The sequence below is a fragment of the Bombina bombina genome, chromosome 7 (genome assembly GCF_027579735.1).
Source record: "Bombina bombina isolate aBomBom1 chromosome 7, aBomBom1.pri, whole genome shotgun sequence".
In the NCBI taxonomy this organism is placed as follows: domain Eukaryota; kingdom Metazoa; phylum Chordata; class Amphibia; order Anura; family Bombinatoridae; genus Bombina; species Bombina bombina.
Genome location: NC_069505.1, coordinates 551,262,321 through 551,289,069, shown reverse-complemented (window position 1 = coordinate 551,289,069; position 26,749 = coordinate 551,262,321). Strand labels below are relative to the sequence as shown.

General features: G+C 38.2%; 1 protein-coding gene across 1 annotated transcript in view; it reads left to right on the top strand.

The window, feature by feature from the left end:
• GABBR1 (gamma-aminobutyric acid type B receptor subunit 1) overlaps positions 1 to 26,749 on the top strand; it is a 276,841-nt gene that overhangs the window by 107,102 nt on the left and 142,990 nt on the right. Inside the window, exons 3-4 of the mRNA XM_053721871.1 lie at positions 5,778 to 5,938; positions 11,642 to 11,776. Of these exons, the coding sequence (XP_053577846.1) occupies positions 5,778 to 5,938; positions 11,642 to 11,776 (296 nt within the window). The remainder of the gene's footprint in view (positions 1 to 5,777; positions 5,939 to 11,641; positions 11,777 to 26,749) is intronic.

Genomic DNA, 26,749 nt, shown 5'->3' with positions numbered 1-26,749 from the left:
CATGGCTCTATTATTATCAGCGCACTCTGTTCTTACCCCAGAGTGATCGCGTTTACCCCTAAATTCTGGCAATTTAGATAGTACTTCAGTCATAACATTAGCCATGTCTTGCAAAGTGATTTGTATGGGCCGCCCTGATGTACTTGGCGCCACAATATCACACACCTCCTGAGCGGGAGGCGAAGGTACTGACACGTGAGGAGAGTTAGTCGGCATAACTTCCCCCTCGTTGTCTGGTGATAATTTCTTTACATGTACAGATTGGCTTTTATTTAAAGTAGCATCAATGCAATTAGTACACAAATTTCTATTGGGCTCCACACTGGCCTTTAAACATAGTGAACAAAGAGATTCATCTGTGTCAGACATGTTTAAACAAAGTAGCAATGAGACTAGCAAGCTTGGAAATAATTTTCTAAATAAATTTACAAGCAATATAAAAAACGCTACTGTGCCTTTAAGAAGCACAAAAAACTGTCACAGTTGAAATAACAATGAACCAAAATAGTTATAGCAACCAATTTTTCACAGTAAATGTATTAAGTTAGCAAAGGATTGCACCCACCAGCAAATGGATGATTAACTCCTTAATACCCAAAAAAACAGATAACAATTTATATTAACGTTTTTATCACAGTCAAAACACACTATCACAGGTCTGCTGTGAGTGATTACCTCCCTCAAAACTAGTTTTGGAGACCCCTGAGCTCTGTAGAGACGTCCTGGATCATGGAGGAAGAAATAGGAAGACTGTGACTAAATTTTTACTGCGCAATAAAGCGCTAAAATAGGCCCCTCCCACTCATATTACAACAGTGGGGAAGCTCAGTAAACTGTTTTTATTCAGAAACAAACGACAGCCATGTGGTAAAAATCATGCCCATAAAGTTTTATCACCAAGTACCTCAGAAAAAACGATTAACATGCCAGTAAACGTTTTAAAAAATGAAAATTATGAAATGTTATTAATAAGCCTGCTGCTAGTCGCTTTCACTGCAGTGCAGGCTCAAATATTACTTAAATATAGACAGTATTTTCTTAGTGAAATTCCATTCCCCAGAAATACCTCAGAATATACATACATACATATCAGCCTGATACCAGTCGCTACTACTGCATTTAAGGCTGCACTTACATTACATCGGTATTAGCAGTATTTTCTCAGTCAATTCCATTCCTTAGAAAATAATATACTGCAACATACCTCCTTGCAGGTGAGCCCTGCCTGCTATCCCCTGTTCTGAAGTTACCTCACTCCTCAGAATGGCCGAGAACAGCAAGTGGATCTTAGTTACGACCGCTAAGATCATAGACAAACTCAGGTAGATTCTTCTTCTAATGCTGCCTGAGAACAAACAACACACGTCCTATCTATTAGTTAGGTGCAAGAGAATGACTGGGTATGACGTAGAGGGGAGGAGCTATATAGCAGCTCTGCTTGGGTGATCCTCTTGCACTTCCTGTTAGGGAGGAGATATAATCCCATAAGTAATGGATGACCCGTGGACTGACTACACTTAACAGGAGAAAAGATAGATAATCCCTTTATTACCCATTCCTCAGTTTTGCACAGAAAACACAGTTATATTGATAGACTTTTGACCTCTGCGATTACCTTGTATCTAAGCATCTTCTGACAGCCCCATGATCACATGACTTTTTATTTATTATCTATTGACTTTCATTTTAGCCAATTAGTGCTGTGTCGTGCACAATCCACAAGCAAGAGCACAATGTTATCTATATGACTCACATGAACTAGTAGTCTCCTGTTGTGAAAAGCTAATAAAAAATCATGTGATAAGAAGAAGCTGTCTGTAGTGGCTTAGAAACAGACAGAAATGTAGAGGTTTAAATGTTATATTATATAACAATGTTGGTTGTGCAAAGTTGAGGAATGGCTAGTAAAGGCGTTATCTATCTTTTTAAACAATAACAATTTTTGTGTTGACTGTCCCTTTAACCACTGCAAAGCAGTTAAACGGACATGATTTATAACTTAAATAAAATTAGATTGTCATAGATCGAATAGAGCAGGTCATTTTTTTCAATTTACTTCTGTTGACAAATGCAAATTCTTCTCTTGGTACCCTTTGTTGAAAAGCATACAGAGGAAGCTTCAGGAGCAGTAATGTACTCCTGGGAGCTAGCAGCTGATTGGTGGTTCCACATATGACTCCTGTCATTGGCTCACCAGATGAGTTCCCACAAGTTCACTGTTGCTATGGAGGTGAATAACTTTACAGGGCTTAAACACATAGTTATATTGGAGCGATAGTGCAATAGTAAAATGCCCTAACACATTAGTGTATTTTTTGTTTGCACTTTCTCTTTTTAAATATTATATATATATAGACAAAGTTGTGCTCATATGCCATTCCAGATGAGTATATAGCTGGTAAGCCAATTTGAAGCAGGGATACATGTGTATGCTCGAATTGCTACTCATGTCCTTAATTGGAGGTGTTCCAGGAGTGCAACTTTGTGTTTAACTCCTTTGAAGGAGTGAATTACAAAATAAAAAGAAGGGCAATAGAAAGTCCCTTTTTACAAATATGTTTTTATTATAATATATTTCATTCTCTTGCTACTTTTTCCCATTAATATAATAGTACTGTGTGATTGTTGCAGATTTTGGCCTCTCTAACATTGTACATATTTGAATTAATGTATATTATGATATCTGAGTCTCCTGAACTTTATATTAGAGCAGCAGAATAATAAAAAAAAAAAACCCTATATATTTAATTTGGTGAATTGGCATCTGTGAATCTCCTGCAATTTATAGATTAGATTGTGTAAATCAGTATGTGTGGATTTTGTGGGCACTTTATATTGGTTGTTTTGGGGTGGAGCGTAGAATAATTTCTAATGCAAAATATAAAAAAATGACTGTAATGTCCCTTTAACAATAAGAATATCAAGTTTGCCAAAACTGGCATCTACGTTGGGGTAATTTTTAAAAAAAATAGCACTTTTTTTGAAGTATTGGTTGTGGTCATTATTTAAAAAAACCCTCTCTTGATTTGCTTGTGTAGGTTTTCCCATTACACCTGTAGAGCTGTAGGACTTCTCAGCTAGTGAGCAATCCGTCCCATATTTTGTTACTAGCAATGTCAGTTTAAACAGCTTCATCTGTTTTGATGGATCAATCTTTTCAAACCTGTTTAAATTATTTCATATAACTGATATATACATTTTATTTAATTGAATGTTTCGTTAAAGATATATCAAATAAATCATCAAACAGTTTTTGCTATACAAACAAGAATTCTTAGTTCTAAAAGCAAACCAATAACCAAAAAAGTCTCATCCTGTTCTCAGTTTCTCCCCATGATCCCCCCACATGTTATTTTAACCTCTTCATAGCACTGTGTGTCATATATACTAATTGTTTATTTATCTCCCTATCCACCTATCCTTATCTACCAACTCTTTCTAAATACATCATAATTTATTTCTATTTTTCTGTAGAGTCCTGTTCAATGCGTTTTATTCAGTTGAATCTATCTATTTATCTATCTACCTGTCTTGTAAATCTTGCCATATTAATGAATATAGTATATAACAGTGATGGCAAACCGTGGCACTCCAGATGTTTCAGAACTACATTTCCCATAATGCTCAACTAGACTTCCTAAGCATCATGGGAAATGCAGTTCTAAAACATCTAGAGTGGCAAGGTTTGCCATCACTGGTTTATAGGATTACAGTTGAGGAGAATCATTGGTTGCACTATTTTTCCTCTATCTCTTTGGGCCCAATAATCAAAAACCCGTCGGCATGGAGTGAAATCGCGAAAAATCTTGTTTTTTTTATTCTCAGCATTATATTGTAATATATGTGTCTCTCATTTACATTCAGAACTCTGTGTAGTGAGATTAACATATCTAAAGGTTAAAATTGTTTGAGGGAACTCACAGGAATGCTGAGGAGACTTGTTAGATAATCTCGCTAGAGCTGAGAGCTTTAGATCGTCAGGCCGTTTACCGTTATTACCATTTGATATAATCTCTCTCTTTATGTATCTCCTTCCCTGTCATCCCCATCATATCCTTGGTATCATGTTTCTTTTTTACTTATTCAATCTCTCTTTTTCCTTTTTCTCTTGAACTATTTCACTCTCCTTTTTTCATTTTTTTCTTTCATTCTCTCATCTGTAGTGTTTCTTTCCCTCTCTCTCATTTGTTCTGTGTCTCTCTTTTAACCCCCATTTCTCTCTCTCGCTTTTCTATTTAGACAACTTTCTTTCTCTCTCCATCTCTCTATTTACTGCCTTTCTCTGTCTTGCTGCCTTTTTAGTCTTTTTCTCTCTTTCACTCTGTTTTCTCTTTCTATCATTTGCTTTCTGTTTTTCTTCACTCTCGCTGACACTCTATTTCCTCTCTATTTTATCTCTCCCCTTTCTCTCTCACTTTTCTTTTTCTCTTTCTTTTACTCTCCGATTCTTTTTATTTGCTGTCTCTTGTTTGCTTTTACAGTCTCTCTTTCTCTCTCTCTCTTTATTTCTCTTTAAAAGGATATTAAACACCTTTTGCTTTTGTCTTAAATTATGTTTGTCTCACGCTCCCCAAGGAACCAGAAACCAAACTTTGTAACCTGCAAATGCAGGAAATCAAATAGCTGAATAGCTGATTTATGCAGTTTGCAGCATTTTGAAAACCTAGGTTACAGATTTTTGCTTTTTGGCTTTTTTTAGGGAAGGTGGGAAAAAGCGCAATTTGTGCATAAAAGAAAGAGATGTTTAATGCCCCTTTAACTCTTTCACTCTCCATTATTTGCTCTCTCTCTTTCTCTTTCCCTATCATGTCTTTATCCCTATCATTATCTCTATCTTTCTCTTTCTTTATCTATATTTTTTACTCTTCCTCACTCCAAAATTTATCCACGCTCTCTACCTCTTCCTTTTCCCTCCGCTCTCCATCTCACATCTTTCCCCAATTTCTATTCATCCTTCTCTCCATCTCACATCTCTCTCCCCCTCCTCTCTCATTTCTCATTCTCTTTGTAATCCCTCACTCCCTTCGGCGTGGGTGACATCAATGTGTCTCCACCCCCCCCCCCTGCTCCCTCTCTCTCTCTCTCTTGCTCCCCTCTCTCTCTCTTCATCTCGATTGCTCTCTAGACTGCAGAATAAAACCAGGAATCATGCAGATGCTGAAGCTGCCTTTCACTGCCTCACTGGGCTGCCTTGGTCATCTCTCTCTGCCTATTTGATTGGATTATTATTATTTGCTTCTTTTTCACAGCCAGTGTTTTTTTTTCTCTCTTCTCTAGCTTTCATTGAATTATCTTAATCAAATCCATCCAATACCTTCTGTTTTCTGCTCTGCAGATTCTCTTTTCCCCCCATCTCTAGCTGTTTTGAAACCGTTATCTTTCTAGACCTATTCCCAAACTCCTTTATTCCATCTGATCTCCCTGTCAGTCCTATCTATCTATCTATCCATCCATCCATCTATCTATCTATCATTTCTCATTGTCAGTCTTAAACCACTGGGCTATCCCCTGTTGATACCTTTATGTTGTTTACCTTTTCTTGGTGTTATCTATCAATCTATCCCTCACGCTCCTAAAACCTTTATCTCACTTTCTGCTGCTGTCTCTTTCTCTGCTGCACTCTCAGCCTTACTATGACTCTATCTCTCTATGGTCTCTTAGGCCTCTTCCTTCTCTACTCTTCACCCTCTCCTCCCCAGTGATGTCTCTCCCCTTGGTCATGTCTGTCTCTCTGTGCGTTTCTGTGCTGACGCTTTTGCTGTGTGCTGCGGTCTCAGGTAAGAGAACGCTGCACGTTGGTGCTCTCTTCCCCATGAGTGGGGGTTGGCCTGGGGGTCAGGCCTGTCACCCGGCGGCGCAGATGGCATTGGAGGACGTTAATATCAGGAGGGACATCTTGCCGGAGTACGAGCTGAAACTCATTCACCACGACAGCCAGGTGAGCATTTGTTGTGGGTGTGACAAGTGGGTTGACTGAGGAAACTTGTTCTCTAGCAAAGTCAGTGGAGCATGAGATTTGGGAGTGACAGAAATTTTAAAAAAATCACCCAAGGGTCTTTCTAGATTCACCAACCTCTCTAATATTTCCAGCTTCACCAGTTTCTATGTTCTTCCATGCACCTGATTCACAAAAGAAGGGATGCGATGAGTGAGCTTGTGAATTGGATGCCTAGATTACCATAGCAACTGTTGAGGCTGAAGAGACTGAAGGTTCATGAAGTTAGAGAAGCTGTAGAGAGCTTATTGGGAATTTGGCCAACTGGTGACTTATACTAAAGGAAAGCCTGGGAAGCGTGGGGTTTTGGGTGACAGTTGGGTGAATGGGGGCAAAATTCAGTAATGTGTCTCTTCAGGTTCACCACCCTGCACACGCTTTACCAATTTTTTATGTTATTGTATGCGCCTATTCCCAAAAGAATGGAGAGATCAGTGAGCTTTAGTAAATCGGCTTCCTAGAAAACCATAGCAACTGGGGAGGCTTGAGGCTCATTATGGAGAGGCTGTACAGAGCTATTAGTGAATTTAGCAGTCATGGGACTCATTCTCAAGGTGGACAGACTAGGAAGCATGAGCTTTTGGCTGACAGAAGAGGTTAGGTTTTATATAGGTGAGAATTGGGACGGGAACTAATGGATGATATCTGAAACATGTTTCTTAGAAAAAAACATGTGCACAATAGGATGATAGAAATTTAAGAATTGTATACTAGGGTAACTGGGCGAATATACTGAAGTCCAATAATAATTTATGTCTATTCTTCTTGAGTCTAAGTTAGTCATGCACATATGGAAAGGCAAGCAACAAGTTATGTGGACAAGTTATCTTGGTGCCCCATAATTCTTGATTACCTTTCCATGTAAAAAAAAACCATGTAGTCAACGGTTTTGTCCACTAATATCCCCATGTACTAGGCAGGTGTGGAATTAGGAACAACGTAGATGTGGCATCTAAGACATTTGGTAATATGGTAGGTAATATGAGCATAGTGGACTTTTGGCTGGGCAGACACTTAAGAAATGGAGCAATTGGCAGATGAACATACCATGACATTCGGATAAGTTCAGTCTAATAAGCCTTGTGAGTGAGCATGTAAGGACAATGCATAAGTGGCAACTGAGGTATTTGTTGAGATTCAAGTGTGCATAGACAGAGTAGATGTTCACTAAGACAGACATTTGAAGTTTAGAGCAAGTGATGGAAGTGCAGTAAATAGGTCCTTTTTGTTGTTGGAAATTAAATTGAGGACACAAAAATCAATGGTATGAATTATCTACAAGACAGCAAAGTAAGGGTAAGGTTTGACACAAAACTGATGATTAATTGGCACTTGGGAAATGAGGCAAGGGTAGAGGACAGAGTTGAACTTTTCACCAATTGGGTGACCGGGCAGAGTGTATATGTGATAGAGGGGGTACTAAGAGGTTATGTATATCCATAGAACAATGAGAAGGAGCATGTAGGACACCAACATAATAAGGATTTGTAGGTGACCTAAAACGAATAGGAAATGTTTTATGTTCTCTAGTATTTGGGGTGCCACCAGTTCTCAAATAAGATAATATTCATGCAAATGGTAATATATAGGGTAAACATTGATGGCAATTAAATCAAGATAGTACAGAGAAGAGAGAGAATAGATGACATATAGTTCCAATATTCATTAAGTATGGATAAAGAACTCTTACCTTTCTAATTCTTATGTTATTCAGTGCAGCATTTCACAAAAACTCACTTATTTCTCCATTCTTTAGTAAATTGGCTCTGTAATGCTCTCAGGGAATAAAGGTGAGCAAATATAGGTGCTAGATTCTTTTACATTTGTGGGCATTGAGAGAAAATCATGCATGTCCTGGCGAGTGCTGAGCTATCTCCCATAGAAAGTATTGAAGTTCTCTGAAATGGAGAATCTCGCAGGAGAGGGCAGAGGTAACAGGGAGCACATACAAATCAAATTGCTCTGTTTTTTTAGCATACTTGCATTTGCTTCTAGTTTTGCATACATGTATTTTTCTACGAGGTTATTCAGTGCACTCGCCTGCTTTAGTTTTGCGAGAAATTACTGCAAAACTTGCAGGTGTAACAGAGAATAAATACAATGAAACCTATGAGAAAACTTGCAAGGCTGGCAAGACTCATTTCGCAAGTACACTTTGAATGTTGTACATTTTTTTTGCTGCAATTTTTATTTTCCATTGTGAAATTATATTGTACATAAAATATCAAGTGTACTATGCACATTACATAGGATTTTTATGCAAACTTTAAATAAGAAGTTCACTGTTTAATATCAAATCTGCATTTTGCCACATATTAATACGATTTTTAATGTGTAAATCAAATATGATTTTTACGTCATACTTTCAATATCCATTTTAAACCAATTTTATTAAGCGCTATACTTTCCTTCATGTACAGGAATGTAGGGTGTATCCTTTAGCATGATACACGGCTGTCATGGTCTCACTGAGTGAAAAACTGTGTAATCTTAAAGGGATATGAAACACAATTCTATGATGTGTCACTAGCCTATATTCACTAACATTAGAATGGTCACTTAAAGGGACATGAAACCACATTTTTTTTTATTTCGTGATTCAGGTAGAGCATATAATTTTAAACAGCTTTCCAATTTACATTTACTTCTATTATCTAATTTGCTTAATTCTCTTGGTATTCTTTGTTGAAGAATCAGCAATGCACTACAGAATGAGCCAACAACATGAGGCATATATGTGAAGCCACCAATCAGCAGATCCTGAGCCTACCTAGTTATCCTTTTCAACAAAGGATACCATAGAAACAAAACAAATTAGATAATAGAAGTAAATGGGAATGTTGTTTAAAATCACATGCTCTATCTGAATCATGAAAGACAAAAACATGGGGTTTCTTGTTCCTTTAAGTTCCCATTCCCATTCCATTCTAATGTTAGTGAATCTAGGCTAGTGACACATCAGTTAATAATTACTAGATAACTAAATGATTAGGAGGAAATTAATTTCTGGAAGTTGTGAGGCACCAAATAGAGGTGCAATGGATGAAGCTAGAGAGGGAAATTTTGCATTGGTGAGGGAGGTAGAGAGGGACATTTTGCATTGGTGAGGGAGGTAGTTGTGCAAGAGAGTGTGGTGGGGGGGGATTTGGATAGTAGAGAAGTGATTGAGACTGAAAGTAAGATAATGATGAGGAGAGAAAGTGAGATGATGTGAAAGTGACAGTCTGAGGGATAGACAGCTGGTAGAGAGACTGTATAAAGAGACTGTAAAGAGGGACTATAGAGAGACTGTATAGAGGGACTTTATAAAGAGACTGTATAGAGGGACTGTATAGACTATAGAGGGACTATAGAGAGACTGTAGAGGCACTGTGTAGAGCGACTGTATAGAGGGACTGTATAAAGAGACTGTATAGAGGGACTATAGAGAGACTGTGTAGGGAAACTATGTAGAGAGACTGTATAGAGGGACTGTATAGCGAGGCTGTATAGCGAGACTATATAGGGACTATAGAGGGACTGTATAGAGAGACTGTGTAGGGAAACTATGTAGAGAGACTGTATAGAGGGACTGTATAGCAGTAGCTGTATAGCGAGACTATATAGGGACTATAGAGGGACTGTATAGAGAGACTGTGTAGGGAAACTATGTAGAGAGACTGTATAGAGGGACTGTATAGCAGTAGCTGTATAGCGAGACTATATAGGGACTATAGAGGGACTGTATAGAGAGACTGTGTAGGGAAACTATGTAGAGGGACTGTGTAGAGAGACTGTGCAGCGGGACTGTGTAGAGGGACTGTATAGCGAGACTATATAGGGACTATAGAGAGACTGTATAGAGGGACTTATAGAGGGACTATGAAGAGACTGTATAAAGAGACTGTATAGAGGAACTGTATAGAGAGACTATAAAGAGATGCATAAACAGATGTATATAGAGACTGTATAGATAGTCTGTATAAAGAGATGCATAGAGAGACTGTATAGAGAGACTGTATAAAGAGACTGTATAGAGGGACTGTGTAGAGAGACTGTATAGAGAGACTGTATAGAGGGACTGTAGGGTGGCAGAAAGAGTGGCTTTATTGACATGAGCTCAGAAGGTTGGGTAGTGAGAGCACACAGGGTGGGGGAATGCAGCCAGGCTCTCCCTTGTAGGATTACCCCCTGCGCTCTCATTATTCCACTCAGCTCTCTCACTGTTACCACGGCAACGGAGGAAAGGCTAAAATATTCCAGTGAAAAGGAGGGGAGGGAGTGCAAGAGATAGAGAGAGGAATGGGCAGAGAGGGAGACAGATGGGGATAGGGAGGATGGAAGGGGAGAGGGGCAGCACAGTGAGGGGATGTGACAGGAAGGGGACTTTCTAACTCACTAGGGCTCTGTGTATATGATTGTCTCCTTAATAACAATAAAACCCATTTTATTCTCCCCTAATCCAAATCCTGTTTATTTTATTATTTATTTCCTCCTCCACAATCTCACTCTTTTGTTCTAATTCCTCCATATTTTATCTACTATTCTGTTCCTTCCTACCCTTTTCTTCTCTCTCTATCTCTTTTTCACTCTCTCTCTCTCTTTCTCTGTCATTTATCTCTCACTCACTCTCTCTCTCATTCTCTTTCTCACTTTCTCTCTCTCATTCTCTCTCTCTTTCTCTCTCTCTCACTCTGTCTTTCTCTCGATCTGTTCCCTCTTCTCTCTCTCTCTCTCGTTTTGTTCCTCTCTTTCTCTTTCTTTCTTTCTTTCTTTCTTTCTCTCTCTCTCTTTCTCTGTCATTTATCTCACTCACTCTCTCTCTCATTCTCTTTCTCTCTCTATCTCTCTTTCACTCTCTCTCTCTCTTTCTCTGTCATTTATCTCACTCACTCTCTCTCTCATTCTCTTTCTCTCTCTATCTCTCTTTCACTCTCTCTCTCTCTTTCTCTGTCATTTATCTCTCTCACTCACTCTCTCATTCTCTTTCTCACTTTCTCTCTCTCATTCTCTCTCTCTTTCTCACTTTCTCTCTCTCTCACTCTGTCTTTCTCTCGATCTGTTCCCTCTTCTCTCTCGCTCTCATTCTGTACCCCTCTCTCACTCTCTCTCGTTTTGTTCCTCTCTTTCTCTTTCTTTCTTTCTCTCTCTCTTTTTCTTTCTCTATCTCTCTTTTTCTTTCTTTCTTTCTTTCTTTCTTTCTTTCTTTCTTTCTTTCTTTCACTTTCTCTCTCATCCTGTACCCCCTATCTCTCTCTCTCTCTCTCTCTCTCTCTCTCTCTCTCTCTCTCTCATTCTATCGTTCTGTACCCCTCTCTCTATCTCTCACTCTCTATCTCTTTCTCACGCTTTCTCACATTTCCCCTCCATGCATCAGCTCTTCCATCTTTAATTACCTCTATTTATCTTCTGATCTAAACTCCTATTTCCTATCACTTTCTGTATTTCATCACTAAATCTCCCTTCTCTTTTCCTCTTTCTCTCACTAACGCTCTACCTTTCCCACCCACCCTCCTGTTCCTTGTCTGCACTTTACTTATTTCAAATGTTATGTTAATGTTATGCATATGTTTTATTTTTATTTTATCCATATATCTCCTAAATTTGATTATTTCACCCCATCCTTCCTTTCCCATCCTGACCCTGCTGTTCTCTCTATTTCTGCAGTGTGATCCAGGGCAGGCAACAAGGCACCTGTACGAGTTACTGTATAATGATCCTATTAAGATCATGTTAATGCCCGGATGCAGCAGCGTGTCTACTCTTGTGGCCGAGGCAGCGCGCATGTGGCATCTCATTGTGGTAAGTCGCTGGCAGACATATTTATTAGATTTTCTATTGTCAAGCATCAGGTGTTGGAATGCAATGCTGGAAAAGCCACTCACAGACAGCTGTTTCAACCCCCTAGTATTGTTTTTTGGCTCTTTCTTTATGAAGTTTAATTGGGCACTTAAAGGGACATAAGTGCGACAATAAAATTCTCTTACTGCATTGTTGATCTTATATAACTATGTGTTTAACCCTGCAAAGGGAATTAAATACATAGTTATAGTCAGCCTCAGAGCAGTAACGCACTACTCAGAGCTATCTGAACACATCTGGTGAGCCAGAAACATATATATGCAGCCACCAATCACCAGCTAGGTTCCAGTAGTGCATTGTTACTCCTGAGCCTACCTAGGTATGCTTTTCAACAAAGGATACAAAAGAAAAAAGTCTTGAAAAGGCTCTTAAAATGAAAAGTTTAAATTTGACTTTCATGTCCTTTTAAACCTGATTCACAGTATTAGGATGTTTTTTGGGGGGATGTTCTCTACTGTGCCTAATATAGATTTTGAAAAAAATGGTGAGGTTAAAGAGGACTCTTAGTGAATCTACCCACACTGTTTCCATTGTTGTTAAGCATTCTAAGTATTCATATATTCATTTAAGTTATGGTGGAAATAAAAGCGTGAGATGAAAATCCTCCATTGGATAAAAGTAAGAGCCACAAAATAAATTGTATAGCCAATTGGCACATCTAGATAAGAACCCCTTCTTGCTTTTTTCCCGATAAGTATTCTGTATACATTGCTAACAATGCACCAGAGAATTCTGGGTATGATATGCAAATGAGAGATACAAAATCAATTTATATTTACAAGCAAGACTCTGAAATATTACTTGAAACCGCAAAAACAAAAATGAATTTGTAGAAGGATGTTCGAGTGATCTCTTACTCTTTCTGTAAGGTAATGGTTTTACAGATCACTAGCAGCTGTGTAGTTAAAAACAAAATCTTAAAATATTGTGTTTTGCTCTTTTACACATTTGCTAACTCTGAAATCAGAGTGTGATTTGTATTACTAATGTACCTTTTTAATGAGATGTTTTATTCATTTTTTTGTAGCGTGATTGTTGTGTAATGTCTGGCTTTGGTTTTTCTAGAAAAAAAGATTAAATTAGTTCTGCCTACATTCTAATGTAAAAATGACTTGGTCTAATTAAAGGGACAGTTTACTCAAAAAATGTCTCCCCTTAAATTTGTTCCCATTGATCCACTTTAACTGCTGGAGCATTTATAAGTATTCATTTACCATTATATTGGCATTTGAAATAGTTGATTTAGCCTGTAGTATCCCCACCTTAGGACCAAGCTATAGATAAACTGTGTAAACACAGCCAGCAGAAGAAATTACACTTCCAGTAGGGTATAGAAGAGATAAGGTAATAAAATGTTAATTTAAATTAGGGTTGCCACCTCAGCCATGTTTTCCTGGACACTTATGAGTTATAATTGCTGCAGGGTGTGCAGAGAGGAACATGAATTGTGCTGTTTAGTGTCACTATTTGTGTGCTTTCCAGGGTAGAAATTCATATTCCTACCTGCACACCCTGCAGCATGAATAACTCATAAGTGCCCAGGAAAAAATGGCTGAGGTGGCAACCCTAGTGGCAGCACTAGAGTAAATACATAGGACTTCATTTATGGAGCTGTGGATCCTTCCTAACCTCACCCTGGAATGATTGAATCACGCAAGAGTAGGGGGCGGGACTGCACATAGATTTCATCAGGGGATGCTGCCTGGTTAGCAGTGAACAATGATGGACAGGTGTCCTGCCTAGGAACCTTGTCTGCCTATTTAAAACATGGAGCGTGTTATGTATTAGAATATCCCTTACAGGGATCCTGTCCTGGCAGCCATCTGATGACCTGTGCATATGTGACTTCACTGTAAAGGGCCTAGAAAAAAATAATATTGGTATTGATTAATAACTGGGGGGATGTTACTAATGATATATTTAGTTTTGAAGTACTTTTAGTTGAGTGAGTAGGCGCAAGAACATCCTTTAAAAATATTATTTATTACTTGAAGTGTTAATTGAGATTTTAAGCCAAATCTAATTAGTGCATTTGCTTGGAATATGTAAAATGGCAGATTCAGAACGTCTCAGGAGAACCTTTCAGCACATTATTAGAGTCATATATATAATGGAAGGTTTTCCTTCATGGGAATCTTTCCAAATTAAAGGGACATGAAACACCCCCCCCCCCCCCCATGATTTAGATGCAATCTTAAAAAAACTTCCAATTTACTTCTATCATCAAATTTGCTTCATTCTCTTGGTATCCTTTATTGAAGGAGCAGCAATGCACTACTGTGAGCCAATGCCGGCGCTATAGAATTTTGCAGTTCTATACAAATTAAAGGGACAGTCTAGTCTAGTCCAGTCTAGGGCATGCAATTTTAAACAACTTTTCAATTTTTATCATCAAATTTGCTTTGTTCTTTTGGTATTCTATGTGGAAAGCTAAACCTAGATAGGCCCATGCTAATTTCAAATCTCTTGAAGGCCCCTCTTATCTCAGTGCATTTTGACAGTTTTTTACAGTTAGACAGTGCTAGTTCATGTGTGCCATATAGATAACATTGTGCTTACTCCCGTGGACTTATTTATGTGTCAGCACTGATTGGCTAAAATGAAAGTATTTCAAAAGAGCTGAGATAGTCTGCAGAGGCTTAGATACAAGATAATCACAGAGGTAAAAAGTATATTAATATAACAGTGTTGGTTATGCAAAACTGGGAAATGGGTAATAAAGGGATTATGTATATTTTTAAATAATAAAAATTCTGGAATAGACTGTCCCTTTAATGATAATGATCAATAATTATAATAATCAATAAGTAATTTAGTTCCAGCGGTCGGGAGGTGAAAAGTACAATACAATGGCACATTATGGGTCAGATTACGATTGGAGCAGTATTTTGCGCTTGCGTTTGAACGTTAAAACAGCTATAAGTAAGTTTAAAGGGACATGAAACACATTTTTTTTTCATGATTAAGAAAGAGCATGTGATTTTAAACAACTTTCTAATTTACGTCTATTATCTAATTTGCTTCATTCTCTTGATATCTTTTGTTGAAAAGCATATCTTGATAGGCTCAGTAGCTCTGCACATAGATGCCTCGTATGATGGGCTCACCCATGTGCATTGCTATTTCTTCAACAAAGGATATCTAAAAAAATAAGCAAATTAGATAATAGAAGTAAATTGGAATGTTGTTTAAAATTGTATTTTCTATCTGAACCACGAAAGACAAATTTGGGGTTTAGTCTCCCTTTAAGTATATTTAATTATATATCTGATGGATTTTTGCACAAATATTTGTTTATACCTCTATATATACATGATTATTTATAGGTATAGATATATACAGATATATATAGGAATATCTATTTAAAAATACACAGAATATATTCTGCTATGCTCAGAACATTGGAATGTATAATATTTACAATTTTCAGTTACTTGACTGCAAAGGAATCTAATGCACTTATATATATGTCTTTATGTGTTTATATGTGTATATATGTCTGTAAATACATATATACACATATAAATACATATGTACACACATATATACATATAATTATATACGTTGATTGGAGTAGCCGTGTTAGTCCAGAGATTTAGATATCAAAATAACAAGAGTATTGCATTGAGCAATGATACTTTTTTTATTGGACTAACTATATATTTATAAGTTGACAAGCTTTCGGAAGAGTTCCTTCCTTTATCAAGTCTGAAGCAATAGATTATATCTTAAAACACAGGATGGTTTATGGTTAAAAAGAGCAGAACGTGTTACAGAGGTCTGAGTGCAGGGAGAGGAGCGGGTGTTGTAAAAATCCTGAGGGGGGCTTAGGTGACAGAGGCAGACAGTGTCCAGTCTGTCACCTAAGCCCCCCTCAGGATTTTTACGGCACCCCCTCCTCTCCCTGCACTCAGACCTCTGTAACACGTTCTGCTCTTTTTAATCATCCTGTGAAGGTCAATTTTAAGCCAATGCACTGCACCAATTTACCCATTAACATATAAGGATTACAGTCGCCAACGTTATTTTTCGAGAATCTTATTCAGTTTTGAATAAAGTATAAATATATTTTACCTCCGTTGTATACAGTGACTCCTCCCCTCTAACACTTCCTTGTTCTGCAATAGTGACGTAGAGAGCTTTCCCACACGCTCACAACGTCACTTACAAGCTCGTGCACAACTGTTGAAGGAAAAATGCGCATGCGTATGTCCCCTGCAATCGCGCATGCGTAAACATTTTACGGATCGTAGTGAGTGAGTCAATGTATCCTAAACAATAATAGAGCAGGATACGCATGCGCGTCTCATGCACAAGCATGATGTTAATGACGCTTGCCGGTCTGTAACGCATGTGCAGCAGTCACTAATGACGTTTAGAAAAAGGGGCTGAACACCCCAGGGGGGAACAAGGGATTGGATATTAAATGATGAAAATCTGTCACTCATTAGCGGCAAGATGGCGGGTAGACTATAGAAGAACAACGGCGGTGATCCAAAAGGTGAAAAAACTATTTTGCAAACACTTTATTAAAATTTTTATGAATGAAACTCAACATTATTTTAAATTTACAATATAAATCTGTAAGCGACTAAGCCAGACTTGACCTTCACTTTAAGATATAGGGGCCGATTTATCAAGGCCTGAATGCTTCTAATTCAGCGAGCCTTCATGCTCGCCGGAATCAGGAGTTAAAAAGCAGCAATCATAAGAGCGCTGCTCCTTAACTCGTCCGTCACCTCTGAGGCGGCGGACAGCAATCAGCCTAATCGGATACGATCGTGTTGATTTACACCCCCTGCTAGCGGCCGATTGGCCACGAATGTGCATCGGGCGGTATTGCACAAGCATTTCATGAGAAATGCTTGTGCAATGATAAATGCAGACAGCGTATCCTGACGGCATTTATCAATGTGCGGCGGACATGATCCGCTGTAGCGGATCATGTCCGCTCACACTATGATAATTCGGCCCCATAATCTGTAAATCCATTGAATTGGTCAGTATTGCGTCAGACTTGAGAAAGGAAGGAGTTCTTCTGAAAACTTGTAAACTTATAAATGTATAGTTAGTCCAATAAAAAAGTATTATTGCTCAATGCAATACTCTTGTTATTTATATATATATATATATATATATATACACAGTATATATATATATATACATACACATATACATATTTAGACATGCATATATATGTATCTCTATATTAAAGTCCCTTGCATGACTTTTTTTTCTAACACCTGAGACCTTATATCTTTGAGACCTTATAGATTTTTTTGCGCCATTTTTTTTTTAAATATTTTTTTTATTAGATAGTATTATTATAAGTTACAGTATAACTGTACTTTTAAATGTAATTTTGATGTGTTTTGTGAAACCTTTTTTACTGTGTAACAGTTAACTAGAGATCTGAGGTCGTATTAATCATTCTAGCGTAAATCACGATTGCGTTCACACGTTCGCATTTACTTTCAACTTGTAAAACAAGCTGAATTTGACTTGAGTGTAAATGGTCGCAAAAACCTGGTGTAGCTTGCGTGCAAACAACATCGCTCCGCTCGTAATCCAATCAGTTTGAATTCTCGCACAACAATATTGTATAGCAGATAGGTGTTTTTTTAATTGGTTTCTAAACCTCTCCAATCAATAAGAAGACTTCCTGAAGGAATTAGAAAAAAAGTGTTTGAATCAGAAAAAAGGGTTTAATTAAAAAGAACGAGTAACTATCAAAATCTAGTTAAATACGCAAAAGACAAGTCTTCATGGATGCGAAAAAACAAATACGCAGCCAAACCAGACGTAAAGCTAATCAGCACATTAATAGTAATGATGATTACTGCGTAATGTGTTTGAACGCGTTTTCACATAACCATTAATATCAATTAAGGACGTGTGTGCAGTAAATTATTATTTATCATTATGATCACTTTCATAATTAACTGGTTAAGGTTCCAAAGACTACATTGCAATAATAAATGAACATTTAGATGATCTATTTAATTTGTGTACTAGTTACTAATACACAGCCCCCTCCAACCCTGCTATGTTATTTGAGTGTGTGAAGTGAGTGTAGACTGCTAATAACAGAGGATATTTGTAGTGAGGTTACTGGCATTTATAGAAGGGATGTGTACAGCAAAGTGGAAGCTTTAGTGAGGGGTATGGATTGTGCTGCTATTCAGGAGCCATTTTTTCCCCACAATCCCTTGCACTTCAGTGGCACTATCGTCATAAGAACCCAGATATATTGCTGCTACTCACTTTAGCTTTACTCCCTCCTCCGGTTTCCTACTATTATGGGAGGAAGTGAACTGTGTAATTCACTGTATTTACCATTTGTAGTCTCCTGTTGCTTTGTTGTGCACCAATATTATTAAAGAGATAGGAAAGTCAAAATTAAACTTGCACTTCTATTTTCAAATGTGCTTCGTTCTCTTGGTATCCCTTGTTGCAAAAAGAATACGCACATATCCTACACTAGTGGGAGCTAGCTGCTGATTGGTGCCTGCACACATTTGTCTCTTGTGATTGGCTAACTAGATGCGTTCAGCTAGCTTTTAGTAGTGCAATGCTGTCCCTTCAGCAAAGGCTAACAAGAGAATGAAGCAAATTTGATAATAGAGGTAAATTGGAAAGTTTTTTAAAATTGTATGTTCTATCCAAATCATGAAATAAAATTTTGGGGTTTCCTGTCCCTTTAATTAGCTGCAGATTTCCTTTTTGTATCAATGTTTTATTAGGATTGTGTCTATCAAGATGGCAGTTTGTAGCCGATAAATATGTTATTTTATTTTGAGTGTGATGTAACCATTCTTTAAAGTGGCATAACTTGTTACAGCATATAATTTTAGTGACCCTGCACCCAAAGGAATTAAACTCGCAGTAGATGTGATGCTCGGGAGCCACAGAGCACTGCTGGTTCCAAGAGGAAAATGACGCTGATCCAATCAGCAGCTGTAGTTGCTCGACTCATCTATGTAACTAGGGCTGCTGATTGGATCTGCTGCATTTTCCACTCATGACCAGCAGTGCTCTGCGTGGTACTCCTGAGTGGTACTTCTGTGAGGCCCATTTATCAAGCTCCGAATGGAGCTTGAGGGCCCAGACTCGCCAGAAACAGCAGTTATGAAGCAGCGGTCTAAAGACCGTTGCTCCATTACCCTGTCCGCCTGCTCTGATGAGGCGGACAGAGATCGCCACAATTCAACCGATCGAGTACGATCGGGTTGATTGACACCTCCCTGCTGGCGGCCGATTGGCCGCGAGTCAGCAGAGGGTGGCGTTGCACCAGCAGCTCTTGTGAGCTGCTGGTGTAAAGCTGAATATGGAGACCGTATTGCTCTTCGCATTCAGCGAGGTCTGGCGGATCTGATCTGCACTGTCGGATCAGGTCCGACAGACATTTGATAAATAGGCCTCTGTGTCTGAGGAAGGGGATACTTAGCCCCCGAAAACATCACTGTTCACAGTAAAGGATTACTTTTGAAATGACCAGAGAGTGCAAGTTTTTTGTTCATACATATATATATATATATAGGTTTAGATATATATATTGTACCAAAATACCATCAGATATATGTAGAGATATTTATTTATGAATACATAGAACATATTCTGTTTTGTGCAGAACATTGGAATGTGAAATATTCATATTTTCATGTCTGGTTAGTGCACATGAGAATATTCAATCAGGTTTGCATGCGAGTAGGGTGGTTTTTTTTCTCCATTGACTTCTATGGGGGAATACGTTATCGCATGCACAATATTCTAAGTTTGGCTTTTTTAGTGCGTAGGGTTAGCGCAACAGTGAAAACAGTTTACTTTTAACTTCTAGTGCAGTTAACGCTTAAGCGGGAGCATTAAATAACACTCCACTTGTAATCTGGCTCTCTCTCTCTATATATATATATATATATATATTCTATGACAAAACACTCATTGGACTTTGAACATCAGTGACAAACCATTTTTTATTGTGACGTTTCGGGACCACAAAGTCCCTTCCTCTGTTTGTGGTCCCGAAACGTCACAATAAAAAATAGTTTGTCACTGATGTCTAAAGTCCAGTGAGTGCTTTTTCATAGAATTTTTATATACTTGGCAACAGCACCCTGGCAAACTGAAGCTGGTTGGTGAGAGTGCATATACTACCCAACTTGGATATATATATATATATATCATATAAAACTTTTTTAACCCCTTAATGACAACTGACGTACCAGGTACGTCATGCAAAAACTAACTGTTAATGACAATAGATGTACCTGGTACATCAGTTGTCTAACAGAGTGCTGGAAGTGATCACAATCACTTCCAGCAGCTCTGAGGGTATTGCAGTGATGCCTCGATATGGAGGCATCCTGCAATACCCCTTTACAAGCTTCCGATGCAGAGAGAGCCACTCTGTGGCCCTCTCTGCACCGGTAGCAATGGTGCCATTGTCTGGGTGGGAGGAGGGAGCGTGTGCACGTGTGCACGATGCGCACACGCGTGCACGAGGGGGCGTGCACGGGGGCGCGTGCACATGCACGTGCACACATTAGCCACACTGACACCAATGAAGTAAGGAAGGGGAAAAAAAAGTTAATATTTTTTCTTTACATATAAAAGGATCTGGGAGGGGGAGGGGTGGGGGTATTGTGGGGGGGCTGCTACACTACAGAAATAATTCAAAATAAAAATAGAAGTTATAAATAAAATTTAAATACTTTGGTTTGTGGGGCCAAACTGGGTACTGGCAGACAGCTGCCAGTACCCAAGATGGCGGTAATTAGGTAGGGGAGAGGGTTAGAGAGCTGGAGGGGGGGATCAGGGAGGTTGGTGCTAAGGCAGGGGTCCATCACAACTAAAATATTTTATTATTTTTATTTAAAAAAAAACAAAAAACTTTTATTTAACTCTTTTATTTAGTACTGGCAGACTTTCTGCCAGTACTTAATATGGCGGGAACAATTGTGGGGTGGGGTAGGGAAGAGAGCTGTTTGGGAGGGATCAGGGGGTGGGATGTGTCAGGTGGGAGGCTGATCTCTAAAATTAACCCTGCAAGCTCCCTACAAGCTACCTAATTTAACCCCTTCACTGCTGGGCATAATTCACGTGTGGTGCGCAGCAGCATTTAGCGGCCTTCTAATTACCAAAAAGCAATGCCAAAGCCATATAAGTCTGCTATTTCTGAACAAAGGGGATCCCAGAGAAGCATTTACAACCATTTGTGCCATAATTGCAGAAGCTGTTTGTAAATAATTTCAGTGGGAAACCTAAAGTTTGTGACAAAATTTGTGAAAAAGTGAACTTTTTTTTTTTTATCGCATTTGGCGGTGAAATGGTGGCATGAAATATACCAAAATGGGCCTAGATCAATACTTTGGTATGTCTTCTAAAACAAAATATATATATATACATGTCAAGGGATATTCAGGTATTCCTGACAGATATCAGTGTCCCAATGTAACTAGCGCTAATTTTGAAAAAAGTGGTTTGGAAATAGCAAAGTGCTACTTGTATTTATTGCCCCATAAATTGCAAAAAAAGCAAAGAACATGCAGACATTGGGTATTTCTAAACTCAGGACAAAATTTAGAAACTATTTAGCATGGGTGTTTTTTGGTGGTTGTAGATGTGTAACAGATTTTGGGGGTCAAAGTTAGAAAAAGTGTGTTTTTTTCCATTTTTTCCTTATATTTTATCATTTTTTTTAGTAAATTATAAGATATGATGAAAATAATGGTATCTTTAGAAAGTCCATTTAATGGCGAAAAAATACGGTATATAATATGTGTGGGTACAGTAAATGAGTAAGAGAAAAATTACAGCTAAACACAAACACTGCAGAAATGTAAAAATAGCCATTGTCATTAAGGGTAAGAAAATTGAAAAATGGTCCGGTCATTAAGGGGTTAAGCTAAATATAGAGGAAGGTATGTTAAAAATTTTTTAAATCTTCTAAAAGAGTACAAGAATACCTAAGCTCCAATAAAGGGTTAAAAAAGAGACAGCTTTAAAGAGAGTTGCATGCACAAAAGGAAAAAAATATCAGAGTAAGTAGTAACTCTGCTATTGATGTTGTTCCCAGTAGTTTAATATCTGTTAATTAAATAAAAATTGTTTTTATTAATTTGTGATTTGGACGTGTGAAGAACATTAAAGGCATATAAAACCCACGATTTCACAATTTAGACAGAACATACCATTTTAAATGAACCAAGAAATGCACTTGAAAAAATGAAAGATCTGTATTTAGCAGGTCCAAGGCGCATGTTGAATGCACATCTTGAATGATTGATTGAAGTAGCGGTTACGAACTGTCCCCATGCAAGATTAGGCAGCCTTTTTTAAAGCACAAATGCATTTGGCCAGCGTTATATAAAACAGTTATCGCTGTCTTTTTGGAATTGTTGGACCACACAAAAACCTGCACAATACACAATTTTGGCTTCATGATTAGTGGCTATAAAGAGAGAGGAGATTTTGTGAATAGTTTTTTTTAGACAAGCATGGACGCTCAAGGATTGTTAGTGAATATGCACTAGTAAATGTTTATAAAAGTGGTGTAGATTCAATAACAGCATCTCCAGTCATGGGAACCATTGATGATATAGAGTTTGAAGATGCTGGTGAACATTCTTGGTGAATTTAGCTGCCTGTAAAGTTGTTAGGTGCTGCAGATAAACATGTTGAGATAATTCTGCAAACTTATTTTGTAAAAGTGCCTGGTCTGCTGGAAAAAAAAACGGGATATGATCTGTGTGGGTAACTCACAGGAAAAAAAAAGAATTAAAATTTATTTGCAAATGCAATGAGAGCTAAACGCAGCTCTAATACAGGAGTGCGAAAATGGCTCAGCAGTGAAAGGGTGAAATTAATAACATTATGCAAAATGATAGGATATTGTTGATAATAAACATGATAAATTGATATTATTATTGAATCGTTCAAACTCATTAGGCAGCGATTATCTGTATTGAATCAGTTGGCTGTCATATTTTAAATTCACATGGGTTGCATATTTTTGCTTCCTTGTAAGGAAACCACCATGGAATTCTTATTTCTTCCTTTTTTCATATATTTATCGAATCCAACTGTAAGAAAACCAGATATTTATGTTATGTTGTTTGTATGTATGTCTGCTTAAAGGGAAATTAAAGGGACATTATACCCACATTTTTTCTTTCATGATTCAGATAGAGCATACAATGTTAAGCAACTTTCTAATTTACTCCTAATACAATTTTTTCTCCGTTCTCTAGGTATCTTTATTTCAAAAGCAGAAATGTAATCTTAGGAGCAGGCCCATTTTTGGTTCAGCACCTTGGTAGCGCTAAATGTAGCCACCAATCAGCAAGCGCTGCCCAGGGTACTGAACCAAAAATGGGCCGGCTCCTAAGCTTACATTCCTGCTTTTTTCAAATAAAGATACCAAGAGAATGAAGAGAAATTGATAATAGGAGTAAATTAGAAAGTTGCTTAAAATCACATGCTCTGTTGTCTGAACCATGAAAGAAAAAATGTTTTACTTTTTTTTTTTTGTGCAACAGAAATAAATTGATGCACAGTAAAAAAAACTGCATATAAAATAAATGGTTTACATGCATTTAAAACATATATACTTGTAGCGAAATTTGTCCTGGATCACTCCTCTTGAAAATAATTTTAAATGTTGAATTATAACTATTATTTTCTCTGTGGCCAATTAGTGATCGATATAAATAAGCTCATGTACCTGTCTACCAATCACCATTTAGCACATAGAAAGGTCAGAGTTCAGAATTCTACAGAACGCACTCTGACCTCTCGGGGGTGGGGAGAGTAGGAAAAATACAATTTTCAGATTTAAATTACAAGAAAAACTAGTAAATAAATAACATTGCAAAGTTGTTTTATTAACAAAATTAAACATTTTATAGGCAGTACCATTTTAAGATTAATGTTCCTTTATTGTTACAAACCATTAAAGAGTCCCAATTTCATTTAAAGTAACATACCACTAGAATTGAATACAAAGGGAGCATGTTTGCCCCCCTTCTCAGCGAATGGGGATCGGATGCTGTATATCCACTGCCCGGTGTTCTCGAGAACTCAAATTCGTCAAAAACTCCAATCTGACGTCACTTCCGGTGACTCTTTTATTTTAATATCTGTTTTGCCTCTGTCTGGGGGGCCACCGCAGACCCTTTGGCATGCACCCCAAGTAAACATTGGGGAATGAGGTTTACAAGGGGGGTTTTGCCCCCCTTGAACCCCCCAGGCGGAGGCTAAATAGATAGTGAAGATTGGCGATTACAGGGCCTATCTGATTGGTTGTGAATCCTGTCACTCACAGGACACGGACCAATCAGATGTATGGAAATACCGGAAGTGACGTCAGATTGGAGTTTTCGACAGAACACTGGACCTACTAATCCACGAGGACTTCCTTGTGCGACCAAATCCCCTGCTCTCATACGATCTATCAATCACCCCCAACAAACGTGTTTGGGGTATTTTATGTTGGCGTAGAGTGTAAGATTCTTACATTGCGCCAAGCAAACTTGCATAAACAACTTCTGCTTAGTATATGGAGCTCAAAGTTCTTACATGTCAAACTAATAGTTTTGAGCGAGAATCTTTATCACCCGCTATCTTTTTCATTATCACTGTGTTTGACGCTGTGCAGCTATAAATCTATTTATCTGTCTAGTAGATTCCATCTTTCTGTGTATCCCGGATTTCATGACATTTTCCAATTACCTAAGGATGATTTGTTTTCTATGTATTTTGTATTTTTTTTTTATCAGAAACTTTCCTCTATTGATTTTCTTTTCTATATTGTTATCTTACATTTTCGTTATCCTGTAGCTTTTTTAAATCTTATTGGGTAATAACATTTTGAAAATTGTGAGAAAAAACCCTAGAAACAATTATCTGTTAAAGCAATATTACAAACCTGTCAGTGTTTTTTTTAGTAAGTACCTCTCCCTACCTCAATTGCAACAAGTAAATATTATTAGGTTAAATAAAAAATAAACAATTTTGCATATCTCAGACTATGACAAGTTGATATCAGATATAGTTTTCTACTTCAAGTTATTTGTTTTAAAATCCAGTTTTACTGAATGCAAATGCAGCAAACATTTTGTAAATATTAAAGGGACATTTAAGTCAAAATTAAAATTTCATGATTCAGGGGGCGGAGACAGCCCTGCATCTGAGCGGTCACACTCTACATGAGCTCCGGCTATATTATATAGATTTTTACTCTATCGACCGCTCAGAGCAGGTAACTACACAATGATCGAGAATAGCACATGAGGCAAAACACTTAAGTTCACTAAGAAGGCACAGGAAGCAACTGTAGTGCCATATTTTGAGACATTTATTCACGGAGGACAGCACAGAGCTTATACTACAGGCGCCATTTTGAGGCGCAGGCCATGCCACAACATCACCTCTGACAACAACCGGGAATAACAGGGACTTTGTAACCTCTGCATGATGGCGAGAAACCCTTTACCCACAGAAATAGCGGATAGGCTAGCAGCTTTTGGGCGACAGATGGACAGATGTTTTGAAGATCTACTGCTCTCCTTTCACCAGGAGAACTACAGCGCAGCTATTGCAACAGAGACACTGAAAGCTGAGACACGCGCCCAGCACAGCATAACGGACCCTCAGGTCCCCTTTCAGTCAAATAGTGCTGCCGCCTCTACTAAGCCAAGGTCTTGCCGGGGATCTCTGTCGGACACAGCGCCACTGCTTGCGCCGACGCAACTCCCTTCCATACAGCTACCAACACATAGGCCTTCGAGAAAGGGATCTCACTGCGGTATCCGGCTCACGCTGGGGACCAAGCAACGACAACTCGGCAAGTCCCAGTATACGCCCGATCTCACTACAGACGCCAGACCAACCGCCTACTGCAAACCTTTATTTAAAGTTCAGAGGATGACATGATTAAGAACCTGGAATAGGTTTGAAACGTTGTTGGTTGATGTGATGGACCCTATAAGAAACTAATAAAGGTCTTTTTAACTTGACTGGAGGCTGGAAAACTACTTTATTTTGGATAGGATAAACAGGACAGCTTCTTCCTAATTCATGTCTCCATAGCCTGCTTAACATATATCATGAGGAGGAGACACTCTTACTTCAAAGGACAATTTGGCTTTGTCCCCCATCAGTTTGAAATGTTAAATATTAAGACATGCAGAGTTTAATTAGTTATACTGTTTATTCTATGAGATTGTTATTGTTCCACCTAAGTTTATACAGAGTTTTATCTGCACTTAGTACTATTCTAATATTATGGGGAATATCCTCTAATCGCTCATATTTATTATCTCATATGCCTCCTAGTATGGGACTGCTCTATAAGGGGTTCTATTTCTCTCAAATATAGCACGTTCACATCTCTACAATGTACTATGGATATTTATTATTGCTTTTCATATTACCCCTGTAGTAAAAGTGACACGCTTCCCAGAAGTAATCCCCTCATTCTTCCCTCTGAAGAAGGTGCAACATAGCTATAGTATCTGCTTAAGCATTGTGCAAATTAAGGCATCACTTACTTAAATGCATATGAGAAGCATTTTTATTCTCTTGCTGAACCACTTAAGTCCTAACCCCTAGACATAACTAATAGTGTCTATATGAATGTCACGTGCACCAAGACTCCTTTATCTATTTCACCTACGAGGTGCCCTTCATAATCTCCCCTGCTTAATGATGTCACTCTTAACTACTACTCCCCTAATACTCCCTTACTACTAGACATCATATGCCTCTAATAAAAGCCCACCTCCCCCTCCAATCCTTCTTTTTCCCTTTTCTCACCTTTTTCCCTCCCTCCTTTTCATTCCTTTAAAGCAGTTTCATCCTGCTAACTTTCCCTATCTTGCTATCCCAACCACTAGGCCCAAACGAGGCCTCTTC